Genomic DNA, 13,868 nt, shown 5'->3' on the forward strand with positions numbered 1-13,868 from the left:
CTGAATTATTCTTCCTTTACACATTTGGCCTGTGAGTTTTTAATTATTTACAGATTTCTTATTATATATATTCAGTATTTGTTTATTGATTTTGCCTATCACATCTATTTGTGTTATTGTTTATTCTTAGTTATGTGTGTTGTTCATTTTGCTTTATCACAAAAGTAAAATTGTTGAAATATATCCAACAATATTTTGAATACACTTTCAAATATGCTATTTCTATCAATTAAGAAAGTTTCACATTGCTAAATGATGAATGAATTTCCATTCATTGGAATACTCCAACTAGGGCTGTCCATGGGTCGGGCCGGTTGGGTTTGGACCCAACTTGGACTCGACTTGTCGGCGTTGGGTGGGGGGCGGAGGAACCCGGACTCGACTCGTCGAAAAATCGGTCGAGTCGGTTTCGGGTGAGGAAGAGGGTCGGTCTGGCCGGTCGGGTCGTCGGAATAAAAAGAAAGCATTGAATCTAAAAAAAAATAGTTGCCGGAATTTGGAAAACTCACCGGTTTCTGGAAAAAATCACCAGAAATCTGGAAAAAATAGCCGGATTCTAGAAAAACTCACCGGATCTCCTCGAATCTAAGCTTGATTTCACTGGATCTCCTTGAATCTAAGCTTGATCTTACCAAATACAGTCGAGAGATCTCGCCAGATCTCCTTGAATCTAAGCTTGATCTCGCCGGAGTTGGCTGGGTTTGTAGATAACATCGGTCGGGTTGTGTGGCTTGGGTTTTGGAGAAGAAAACCGCCACTCGACCCGCCGACGGCGAGTTTTTGAAGTCAGGACTCGAGTCCGACCGCCAGAGCAGTCAGATCGGGTGGTTTCGGGTCGGGTCTGGGTGGGTGGGGCGGGTTGATCTGAACAGCCCTAACTCCAACAACCAAAAATCTTAGTACCTAAAGACAAATTTTAAATGTCTCCTTGAGTTTTTTTTAAAGCTTGACCAAATGAAAGCATTAATCAAGCACCTAATTAATTATTTTTAAATTTTAAAAAACGCTTAAAAAAAAAAAAAACCAGAAAGTAAAATAAACCCCCAACCACGTCGTCCCTCCCCCACATCTGAAAAACGCGAAAATTACGAAATAGAACCCAACCCGATGAGTGAGAGAGACTGAGAGGGAGAAAGAGAGATCGAGAGCTGTTTCTCGGCGGCTCCGGCCAATACTCGGCAGCTCCAGTTCAAAGAAAGGGAAGACTTTTAAGTTTCACGGTAGCGCCGCCGAAATTGTTTGGGTAAGTTTGAGTAGATGATTTTGGGTGACAGAACAAAAGAAAGAACAACCCGAGCTCTTACACTAATTCTGGTTTCGCATTTTAACTATATAGGTTGTCGTTTTGTCCTTCGTTTGTTTTGTATGCATGGCATTGGCAACGACAACATCGTTCAAGCTTTCAGAATTTTAAGGCCACTCAGTCAGTCACTACTCACTAGCACCAGGAGTCTTAAATTTTTTTTTTTTTTTTTTTTTTAAATTTTCTTTGTATAACGGTTAATGCCCGCCTTTTCATTCAGAGTCGTTCATCTTTCTTCTCTCTCAAAAATCTCAACCAAGCTTCAGTGCCGTTTCATTTATGCACGCCACTTCGAAACCCAGGTGGCATTTTCCAAAACCCATTACCGGAAACTCACGAACCATGACTCACAACTCCTCCATTACCTTTCCAAATACAGGCTTCAAGATGCACGTAACATGCTTGATGAATTGCCTCACAGAGACCAACATGGCCGAATTGTTCACTGGACTTCGCTTCTGTCCAAGTACTCGAAGAATGGCTTTGTTGATGAAGCCCGGGCGCTGTTTGACATGATGCCTGAGAGGAATGTTGTTACTTATAATGCGATGTTGTCAGGTTATGTACAGACTGGGAGGTTGAGTGAGGCTTGGCGGTTCTTCGAGGTGATGCCAGAAAGGAATGTTGTGTCGTGGACTTCGATGCTTTGTGGGTTGGCAGATGCAGGGAGGATTGATGAGGCGAGGAGGTTGTTTGAAGAGATGCCTGAAAGGAATGTTGTGTCTTGGAACTCGATGGTGGTGGGGTTGATTAGGAATGGGAACTTGGAGGAAGCAAGGATGATTTTTCAGCAAATGCCCGATAAGGATGTAGTTTCTTGGAATGCTATGATTGCAGGTATGCTGAGTGTTGTAGAATGGAAGAAGCAAAAGTTTTGTTTGATGAGATGCAAGAAAGGAATGTGGTCACTTGGACTACCATGATTGCTGGTTATTGTAGGGTGGGCAGTGTGGAAGAGGGGTATTATCTGTTTAGGATAATGCCTGAGAGGAATGTCGTTTCTTGGACAGCCATGATTGGTGGGTTCACCTGGAATGGCTTCTATAAAGAAGCTTTGTTGCTTTTTCGTGAAATGAGAGGGTGTTTTGACTTAAAACCAAATGAGGAGACTTTCGTTTCACTTGCCTATGCTTGTGCTGGAATGCGTTTACCTCGTCTAGGCATGCAATTACATGCTCAGCTGATTATTAACAGTTGGGACTACAATGATTATGATGGCAGGTTATCTAGAAGCCTCCTTCACATGTACTCTATGTTTGGTATGATGGACTTTGCACACTATATTTGTTCGAAGAACCCTAATAAATGTACTGTTCAATCTTATAACTCTTTGATAAATGGCTATATTCGCATTGGACAGCTGGAAAAGGCTCAAAATTTGTTTGATGTGGTACCTGTTCGAGATAAGATCTCATGGACTTCTATGATAAATGGCTATCTCAGTTTTGGGCAAGTATCAAAGGCATGTCATCTTTTTTACAATATGCTGAGAGAGATGCAGTTGCATGGACTGCAATGATTTCAGGGCATGTCCAAAATGAGCTTTTTGCAGAAGCTACATACTTATTTTCGGAAATGAGAGCTCAGGGTGTTTCACCTCTAAATTCTACTTATTCTACTCTTCTTGGAGCCACAGGTGCATTGTCACATCTTGATCAGGGGAGGCAATTCCATTGCATGCTGATGAAAACATTATATGAATTTGACTTGATTCTTGAAAATTCTCTAATCTCAATGTATGCAAAATGTGGGGAGATAGAGGATGCATATTGCATATTCTCAAACATGATTTACCGGGATTCGATTTCTTGGAATTCCATGATCATGGGGTTTTCACATCATGGGCTGGCAAATGAAACTCTGACAATATTTGAAGACATGCTTAGATCTGGGAACCACCCAAATTCTGTTACTTTTTTGGGTGTCCTATCAGCATGTAGCCATGCAGGGTTGGTGAATCGAGGGTGGGAATTATTTAGTGCTATGAGTGATGCTTATGCAATTCAACCAGGTTTGGAGCATTATATTTGTATGATTAATCTTTTAGGCCGAGCTGGGAAAGTAAAAGAAGCAGAGGAGTTAGTCTTGAGGCTCCCTCTTGAACCTGATTATGCTATTTGGGGCTCACTGCTTGGTGTCTGTGGGTTCCATGAGACAAATGCCAAGATTGCTAGGCGTGCTGCCAAANTATCCTAATTCAGGTTTCCATAGGTGCATACATGATCATGTGATTAGATGGAATTCTCAGTATTATGCTTCCGCATGCGTGGGTTGGCTATGTAGTCTGCAATTGCCAAACATTGGCTTCTCCTTTTATCATTGCAAATTCAGGATCTTCTCTCTCTCTCTCTCTCTCTCTCTCGGTTTCTCTAACCCCAGGGAACTATTACAGCATATAAATGATTTTGAATAGTGTCTACTGTTTTGTCTGAGCATATATGCGCATAGGCATTAAGTGAAATACTCACGATTTACAATCTTCACATTATGTAATGTCCATCTCATTCCACATGTATGTGATTTGAACTACACAAATACATAGGGCTGATCTTTGATAGGAAAAAAGATGGATCTGTAAAGGCCGCAAATGTATCAACCTAGTAGGAAAAAAACCTTCCCCTTTGGAAGATCTATCTCTTTATTGGTATTTTGGTCCTAATTATTTTTCTTTGTTTTATAATGTGCTTTCTTTTGGTGGGGCCAAGGGGATAGAATTACCGATTTATATTAGTATGGTCGATGATCAGTTTTTATAATTTTGGTGGACAAAAAGGTGTAGGTTTCAGGCTATATGATTCTGCTTTTGTTTAATTTTTGGTTCAAAGATGTGTACTGTCTGATATTTATTCCTGTGTGCTTGTTAAAAATAATTATTCCTGTGTAGGTTTAATGAGATGGATCCTTCTATAAGTGGTCGGGGTGCGGAGCCTACATATCGTGATAAGAAAGGTGAAGAAAAACAATTTTCTTAATATTCTAAGGTGTCTTCCTTAATAATGTTTACATGCTTGATTAGGTGTCACTCCTTAATGCTGCAGGAGAACGTATATCAAAGGAGGAATTCTTAAAACTGCGAAAGAAAGTAAAAGTAGAAGAGAAGCCCAAGGTGCTTTGGAAATAACCTTGAATTTGTTATACTTAAACACACACACAAACACACACACACACACTTGATTAGTAAGTTACACATGCATCTTGTGTGTCTTGAAAGTTGGAACGTGACCTTACCCTTCTTCCCATTACTGTGGGTGTAGGAAGTGCCATTTGAGCTAGAGCTCATGGCGTCATCATCATCATTTATTATTGTTTCTAGTACTATTGCTACTATTATAATAATAATATTACTATTATTATAATAACAATTTCTTCCTTTTCTTGTCGCTGGGAGTGGGGGGGGGGGGGGTTAATATTTCTGGATTTATCTTTTGGTGAGGGAGGTGTCAAATTTCATTGAAAAGGCTACAGACGAAAACAAATTTTTATTGATCCTAAGCCCGTTTGATGCTATGCCAGCGCTGTGGTACTATCACCCTATCATAGCATATGGTACCCACATGTGAGAGGGTGGTCTCGTAAGATAGCTTTTGGCGCAACCATGGCTCTGCAGTGTTTGTTGTACTAAATTGTCAAAAGAATTCCATTTTAGTAAAATAATAAGATTCTTGTGAGTGAATGAAATTTGTGTTTTTAACAGATAATATAGGAGTCCAAGAGTTCATTTACGTGATTGTTATGACCCTGTGGCTGACCCATTCACTTGAATGAAAAATTCTGTATCTTTTTTCCCCATATTTTGGTGGTCAAGCAAGAAATGTTGCATAATTTCGTTCTGATAGCAATCACAAAGTTTCCCTGCTTTAAATTGTTTAGGATAAAGTATTAGTGCCAATGAGTATCAGCTACAATTTATTCAACTTTAAATTTCCTTCTTACCCAAATTTTCTGCCTTGGTTATATTTCACCGTCACTCTTTTGTTGTGTCATTGGAGTGATCTAATTCTGATCTAATTTGGAGGACTGTAAAAAGCTTCCCTTTTGAATTCATTAGGTTTTATATTATATTTTTGCATCATAATGTTAATGTTTATTCCCTAAATAAAACATTTTGCATTCATTCACAAATTAAATGCTATAGATGTGACCTGGCAGAAAGTTTACCGTCTGTTTATTTCTGTTGAGTAGTTGTCTGCACAACTATTTGGGAAATGTAATTCATGCTCCTAGATTTTCTTCAGTTATGTGACGTATATTTTAGCTTTGGCTGAATAATCTATATTATTTTTTTTCTGAAAAATCAGAAGATCATTGGTTTTGACTAATGTTTAGTTAAAAGGGTAGAGAGATTGTTTAAAAAAGAAAAGAAAAGAAATGAAATGATGTCATCTAGCTATGATAGTTTTCCCTTCTCTCTCCTCTTTTTCCTCCATTTACATTTCTCATCTCTTGTAAGAACTAAATTGTTTATGGAGAGAGTCAGACTTGTAAGTTGTCAAAAAAAGTTGGTGGTTATGAATACTACTGACTGCCCAAAAAGAAAACTACTACAAAGCTTGGTAGAGCTAGTTCTGTTTTAAAGGCTTAAAATGTGATATTGTAGAGTAGACAGAAATTTGAGAAGTAAAGGCTTTTAGATATATTGACTGCATCATGGTTGAGGATCTTAGGGATAATAGTGAGCAATTTTAATTTATTTTCTTTCTGAAATGTTTTAGCTTGGATTTAAAGCTTCTTTCCTTGATAAGTAAAGTTTTCAAAGGCTTTTAGAAAATTTTTCAAAGGCTTCTTTCCTGGATTTAGTAGATAGTTAAATATTTGCTGCATGTTTTTGTCAGGAGATTAAGTTGGAATGGGGCAAGGGCTTGGCTCAAAAGCGGGAAGCTGAAGCTAGGCTGCAGGAATTGGAATCTGAGAAGGACAAACCATTTGGGCGGACCAGGTAAAACTAATGATACGAGATATCATATTGTAATACACACACACACATATATATGTTTTTTTTTTAAATTTAATTTTAATATTTACATGTGTTCTGTATTCTGAAAGATGTAGCCTGTTGGTTTCTTTTTCTATTATCTTTCAGGTTACTTCCAATTCCTATACATTTTATCGGGTGACAGACATTTGGGCATTTTGGTTGACCATATCTTTTGAGGACCTTTTTTTTGTTGTTGCTTGAGTAGGTTTGATAAATGGATTTTCTCAGTGTTAATATAATCCAGCACAATAAGTGGGTAAGCATATAGCTGCTGGCCTGCAGTAGGTCTGTTCCTCTATTGTGCCTCACCAAATTTGAGTTTTACAATGCCATGGTTTTGATTTCCATATGATGCTGTAATCAGAGGGTATTGCGGAAATCCACCTGCCTATAAATTAACCATAGAACTTTTCGTTGTTATTATTATTATGATTTCTAGTAGTGGTTTTGGCACCTTCTGTCTTACATATGATATTTTAATTAATGATTATCCATAAAAGGAATGTCACTAGATGGGTAGCTGCAGATGCAAGAATGTTAGTGCTGGTTTAAACGCATCCTAATCTCCCCTTGCATCGTTTCAATCAGTTAAAGAGGGTTTTTTTTTTTTTTTTTTTTGGGGGGGGGGGGGGGGGGGGCTGTTATAATTGGTAGACCTCTGTAGTGGAACTTTTTTCCTGTGGCTTTAGAAATACATTTTTTTTGTTTAATGGTAGTTTACTGAGTGTTAAGTTGATTAATGTGAGAACATGTGGAGGAATCACAATTGAGTTTCCCAATATTATAGGTTTGCATCAAGGATAAGGATCAACATTAAGTCCATATCTCTTTGCACTAGTGATGGATGAGCTCACTAACTCAATACTAGAGGAAGTCCTTTGGTGTATGCTTTTTGCTGATGATATAGTTTTAGTGAATGAAATCATAAGTGGAATTAATACCAAGTTAGAAATTTGGTGAGACGCTTTAGAATCTAAAGGCTTTTGATTAGGTAGGGCTAAAATAGAGTGCATGGAATGTAAACTTAGTAAAAGTAAAAACAAAAACAAGGGGACAGTAAATTTGATGGCCAAGAGATACTAAAGAGTGATAGTTTTCAATATCTTGGATCAATAATTCATAAAGATTAGAGATTGAAGAGGATGTGAATCGTACTCATAAGAGTAGGGTGGATGAAGTGGAGAAGCGCATTGGGAGTGTTGTGCGATTGTAGAATACTTAATAAGCTAAGAGAAAATTTTATAAAATTGCTATACAATTAGCTAAATGTTGGGCTATTATGAAGCAATATTCATAAAATGAGTATAGTTGAAATGAGAATGTTAAGATGGATAAATGGAAATACATGGAAAGATAGGATTCGAAATGAAGAAATTCACTTAAAAATAGGTGTGCTTATTGATGAAAAGATGAGGGAGGGTCGCTTAAGATGGTTTGGTTATGTTCAGAGGAGAGACTAATGTACCAGTTAGAAAGAGTGACTTGGGCTAAGTTGAGGGAACAAAAAAGGTAGAGGAAGACCAAAAAGCACATTAGTAGAAGACTAGAAGTAATAAAAATGACATGTCAATTAATGGAGTAATAAAGAGTATGACTTTAGATAAAGCAGAATAAAGGAAAACATATGATCGACCCTAATTAATTTGTCGAGGATTCATGGTTGACTCGAAAATTTTGGGATTAAGGCTTTGTTTGTTGTTGTTAGTTTCCTAAGTGTTCATTTATGAAGCACTTGACATGCATGGTGTCTGAATTTGTCTCAGGGAATAAGGTTTTTTACTGATTATAGAGTGACCAAAAAAGGAAAAATCTAAATCGTACATTTGATGAATAATACATTAACTGTGCTTCACTACAGAGCTACCCATCTTCTGTTTAGCAGAGGCACAGCTTTCCATTTCTGGTCTTACTATTTGTACACCTAGTGCCTTGTAATAAATAACATCTGTGTTCTCTACTTATCAGGAAATAAAAATAAATAACATCTGTGTTCTCTGTTTGCAGAGATGATCCTGAACTTGACAAAATGCTGAGGGAGAGAATAAGAGATGGTGATCCGATGGCACATTTGGTGAAGGCAAGTAATTGACTTTCATTTTTAGTTGTTGAAATCAAAGAATTTAATACTAATTTGACATATCTCTTTGACATAGTGCAGAAAAAGCGTCCTGAACTAGTTCTCCCAAATCTAGGGGATAATGAGAAAATGAAGGAATCGGGGTTTGTTGTTCCTCAGGACATTCCTGATCACAGCTGGTTAAAACGAAGATTAGATGCTGCTCCAAATCGATATGGTATAAGACCAGGAAGACATTGGGATGGAGTTGACCGTAGCAATGGTTGGTTCATTTCCATCATCCTTTAGTCAGATGTTTCTTTATTTTTCTCGAGAAGCTATGGATCTTGTCTTAGCATCTTCCTGTGTGCCATGATGTGGTGATCCCAATCGCTTGGTCATTTCCCATTATAGTGAAATTGAGAGAGAGAGAGAGAGAGAGAGAGAGAGATCATTGGCCACTGGAAGATTCTTATGCTCTAAAGAAGCAAAAGAATTATTTTGAAAAGTATGTTTAGCTATCAGAAGTGATTAATTTCTGTTGTTTTACCTCTTGTAGGATTTGAGAAGGGATTGTTCAAAAGGATGAATGAGAAACGAGCTACAGAAACAGAAGCATATCTTTGGTCTGTCTCTGATATGTGACTTGAAGTGTATGGATTAAGAAGATGGCAATATGCTTTATATGTGTTTCTGGTAAAGACACCAAGGATTCTCAGCACCAACTGAAAATATGTTCCATAAATTAATTGGTGGCAGTGGTGTACAGTTGGAACTTCCTTTACTGCTCAATAGCAGTAGCTGTTTCCTTTGCCATTGAAATTTTGTACTCATGATGCTTAGTTGTAGAATTTCAACTCTATAGAGATGTTGTAACAATCTAGGTAATTTTTGTTGCTTGGCTGTGGATTAAACCGCAATTTTATAGCATGTAGCAATAACGTTTTATGCTTTGAGTGTTGGGATATCTCTTGTTGCGTTGTTGTAAAGAAACATAGTCCTGGGCCTCCTGGCATGTGAATATGGAGGACTTGGTTTAGGTCAAGTGTGCACTGGACCCGGTCAGATGGTGACACATGTCTAAAAATGGATACATGTCATCATCTCGACGGATCCAGTACTACTAAACACTGAACCTAAGCTTGACTCGAGTATGTGACCATAGTGATCTTTTAGAATGTCAGATGGCCTTATTGAAAGTTTTGAAAACGTTTTTGGCCTAAAGGTATTTAAAGCAACTAACTTTTTTTTATTTATAGCTTTTTATATTTTTTATGAAATTGGTATTAAAACTTTCGTTAAATAGTCTATTAACAAATGTCTTAAGATACCCATTAATCGGACCCTTAAATAAATAAATAAATAAATATAAATAAATAAATATATATATATATATATATATTTTTTTTTTTTAATGATTTGTATCATTCTAGTAACTGAACGGCACTTAACAATTTAGTCAAAAGTATATATAAAGTATTTTTTCATTTCAACTTTGCTTTGGAGGAATTCTGAAATGGCAGAATACGAAGTTGTTGTGAATTTTACATGTTCATAATTGGATTCATTTCCAACCAGGATGATATATGGATTACTGTGGATCCATGTGGTTTATAAATTTTGTTGAGAAATTATTAGGTCCACTGGAGGATTGCTGACGTAGTTCTCCCTGATCTCAACTAATAAAATACTGTTATTTATGCAAATGTGACATCATCTGGTAATTTTTATTTTTTATTCTTTGTACTGATTAGGAAGCTCATACATACATTTATATAGATTATATCATCTCATTGGTCAGGGAGGACCATATCAGTAGTTCTCCTGGTGTAAATAATAATTTCTCCCTTTTATTTTAATGAGAGATTGCCACATCACTCACTAACTAAATAAGAGCATCTCCCGTAGATTAGCCAAATTTTTGTACTGTTTGGTTAATAAACATTGATATTTAGCTTTTGCTTACTCATTTTTTTAAATACACTTCCAACAGATTCTCTATTCCATTCTCTATCTCATTTAAATATTATTTTTTCATTTATTATTTATTCTTTTTTTAACAACAACACATTTTCCAAAATTTTTTTATACAACACATCATTATTATAATAGAAAATATATATTTGAAGAATGAATAGTAGCCCATCAGACTTGATGGGCTATTGTTCATTAGCCAAAAAAAATAATCACGTTTGCTGAAGCTGTTGGAGTATCTATAGTGCACCTCATTCTCCAAATTTTAGCTACTAGAGCCGGATGCCCAAGCCACTGGAGATGCTTTGAAAGGTAGAGATTAAAACCCATTATCATTTACCATTATATATTTAAAACAAAAAAAATATGTCCAGTTAAAAAATTTCTAGAGGTAAGCAAACACATAAATTTTTCAGTCGGCAAGTAGTTAAAGAGTGAGTCCTCTCACTAAAATGAAGTCCAGATAAATATATTGCTTGATGTAGATACTAGCCGAACCTATTTATGGGTGTGACGTAAAGAATACTTTCCATTTTCTATCGCAGTGGTCAAACACTCTGCATCTACTCCAGTGATGATCTCCTACTTTATGCAAAATGAAGATGGGTGTGGCATGTGGGGTTAATGGCGTGTACCTTAGCAAATGCAAAATCAGTGGCCAAGATCTCTGTCAAGCTTAAGCGAGAAGGCTAGACACAAATTTAAAGAATATAGTTCTCAAACATGAAGCTTACAACAATGGCAATCCTTTTTGGATGCTTGTTGAAAACCCCGACCAAATAACTGAAAATTATAACGAGAGAAAACAAGGTTGATTTCAGATTTTGGTTGTCTGTCTTGATCGCGAGCTTATACTATGAAACTCAGCATGTTGGCAATTTGGCAAGCTCCCTCTTGGATCCTTGACTTATTATGCAAGAAGTTTATTCTCCAAAACTGGGTTTTTTTTTTTTTTTTAAATAAAAAAATTAAAGCTGAGAATCAAATTTTGTCACATCCAAAATGACTACCATGTTATCATTACTTCAAAAATAGATAAAAAAATCCACTCCAAATAGGATATGTTCCATACTAAATCTCACTCAAATAAAATTACTAGGATGCAAATAAATAAAGGATATGAATACAATGAACATGGCAAGCCAAGTTAACAACACACAATATAGTTCATCATCCACCCTTGCTATGGTGCATGCGGTGTATTATTGGGATACATTATTGGCCCTTCTATCTTATAACCCATATGAAGCTATTAGTCTAGAAAATGCAATATGCGTAAATTATACACTGCAGTTGAGTAATAGTTGGGATTTGTGATCCACAATTATTAGCCAGCATTGCCTTACCATTAAAAAAAGGACACTTAAGCTTTAAGTTATATAGAAGAAGAAGAAGACTTATATTAATAGTCTAGTTTTTACATAGAGTTACACTCAAAAGACAACGAAAGAAGATGATTACATGCTTCCTTAGCAATATCAGTGAAGGAAATCTGAATTCTTCATTATTCACACCACTGTAGAGAGCATTCAAAAGCCTACTGCTATAGTTAACAGCGTTGATCTTATCTCATCCCATGCATATGGAGGTTCAGCAGGTTTCTTCCAACCAATTTCCACATCCAACCAAACTTTTTCATCTAGAGTCTGCAAAAAAAGTTTCCAATATACATAGTTAGTACTATTAAACAAAGGAGGTGTTTTCTGTGACTGTCCATGATCCATGATATCAGGAGTTAGGGAATCACACAATAAAGATAAAAAACCTAATCAAAGTATGTCTACTATGATACCACTTGTTGGGTTATAGACTGACTTTAGGTAATTAATCCAATTATCTAAGTTGATTAATTAGTCAAATTACATGCAAATCAAACCAAGGTACAATCAAATCACCAAATTAAATTAGAGTGTAGGGGAAAATAAGTTTGGCATGAAGATTTGATCACGATTGGCAAAACCCTTGCATGCAAAACCTCACTAGGTGAATTTCAAGCCACCACTCCCAAAGAATCCACTAATTAAGAAAAAACAGTTACAGATACATGGAATTTTACCCTATAGGCCTATCTTGAGGTACCTACCTATAGTAGAACCTCTAAACTATACCAGTCTCAGTTCTAATTCCCAATTGGACTTGATATTGTAAAAGACTTCTCCTCTGCATGAATCTCTCTATCCATGACTAACTCCACAACAACCTTTTTTTTTATTGTTGTAACTTTGCAGAGTTCCTTAATCCATATTTGGATGAATCGAAAGTAGCTTAGCACAAAACCCTAAGCGCACAAACATTACAACAACTCCTGTTATGCATGTATCCCTCTATCTCTATGATGACGACTATAAAATGTCTTTTATATGCTCTAGAATACTTAGTACACGAATCCCTAGAAAACCAAGTTATCATGGGCCGAAAACAAAATTTTACATTCAATTTTCTTGAAATTCGATAGATTGAGAGATGTAGAGCTAGACATCGAGGTTCATTAAATCTCGATAGATTGACATGTATCAAGACTTGCAGATGCAATTTTTCTTGAGTCATTTCTTAAGCATTTTTGTGTCTTCAATTGTACAACTTGTTTACAACTTTAAGGTATTCTTGAACATACTATAAACTAAAACTTAATTACACATAAAGTGTGTTTTATTGAAGGATATGTCAATTACATAAAAATATGACCCTTACAATACGTCCATACCAAACCCAAATAGTGTCCATCATATTACAGAGAGTTGTGCGGTTGTGCCTATTACCAAAGAGTTGAATTTCTTAGCCTCATTACTTTTAGTTGTTTATATACTAAGACTCAATTACACATAAAGTGTGTTTGATTGAAAGATATGTCAATTACATAAAAATATGACCCTTACAATAGGTCTATACCAAACCCAAATAGAGAGTGACCAATAATGAGTTTAGTCCAACATATTGCAGAGAGTTGTCCCTGTTACCAAAGAGTTGAATCTCTTAGCCTCATTACTTTTTGTTGTCTATATATCCTTTTGAATCTCTATTAAATTTGCTCAATTAAGAGCAAAATCAGTTAACAAAACAATCTGCCTATATAATGAACAAAATTCTTTTGATTGTCTATTTTCTGTGATGCTTTTTTGAACATCCTTTCAGGAAATATACCACATATTTTTGTGGCATTTGGCCAACTAAAACTATATGGCCGAGTTTCCATGCGGTGAAAGCTACCCAATTTCCAAGAGTTTTGATTAATTAACTACATGTTGTTAGCGTGCATGCACTATTTCATTGGGATACATTTTAGAATCCAAGGAAAATAGTCCTTTCGTTGACTTGTCCTTTTGCTTTTGATTTATTTGATTAGCAATTGGAAATTTATTTGATTTATGAGTTGAGTTCTAGGGTGATTAGAATTTCAGCTTCACACCTGCAGTTTCTACAATAATATCCATTCCCTTAGTTGATAATCATGGAGTTATGTCTCAATCTAAAAGTCATGGTGGAGTTTTAAAAAAATGGTTAATATACAGATCTCTTCTCTTCTCTCTACCTGATAACATGGTTTATATAACTTTTTCCAT

At 36.1% G+C, this 13,868-nt stretch overlaps 2 protein-coding genes across 2 annotated transcripts; both read left to right on the forward strand.

Annotated features, from left to right (window-relative positions):
* Positions 1-1,047: 1,047 nt before the first annotated feature.
* Positions 1,048-3,499, forward strand: LOC136061043 (pentatricopeptide repeat-containing protein At1g32415, mitochondrial). The gene is given in 4 exon segments (XM_065772484.1): positions 1,048-1,243; positions 1,337-2,137; positions 2,140-2,787; positions 2,790-3,499. Coding segments are annotated over 3 exon segments (1,992 nt in total). The 5' UTR covers positions 1,048-1,243; positions 1,337-1,503.
* Positions 3,500-4,171: 672 nt separating this feature from the next.
* On the forward strand, positions 4,172-9,288 carry LOC111997915 (uncharacterized). The gene is made up of 6 exons (XM_065772469.1): positions 4,172-4,252; positions 4,342-4,409; positions 6,136-6,239; positions 8,283-8,355; positions 8,437-8,617; positions 8,894-9,288. The coding sequence occupies exons 1-6, from the start codon at positions 4,198-4,200 to the stop codon at positions 8,977-8,979; spliced, it is 567 nt and encodes a 188-aa protein (XP_065628541.1). The 5' UTR covers positions 4,172-4,197; the 3' UTR covers positions 8,980-9,288.
* Positions 9,289-13,868: the final 4,580 nt, after the last annotated feature.

Source organism: Quercus suber, unplaced genomic scaffold (genome assembly GCF_002906115.3).
Source record: "Quercus suber isolate HL8 unplaced genomic scaffold, Cork oak 2.0 scaffold_59, whole genome shotgun sequence".
Lineage (NCBI taxonomy): Eukaryota > Viridiplantae > Streptophyta > Magnoliopsida > Fagales > Fagaceae > Quercus > Quercus suber.

Coding starts and splice junctions, on each gene's coding strand:
- LOC111997915 (XM_065772469.1), top strand. CDS start 4,198: ATGGATCCTTCTATAAGTGGTCGGGGTGCGGAGCCTACATATCGTGAT. Junction 8,356..8,436: donor CGATGGCACATTTGGTGAAG/GCAAGTAATTGA, acceptor GACATAGTGCAG/AAAAAGCGTCCTGAACTAGT. Junction 8,618..8,893: donor TGGAGTTGACCGTAGCAATG/GTTGGTTCATTT, acceptor TACCTCTTGTAG/GATTTGAGAAGGGATTGTTC.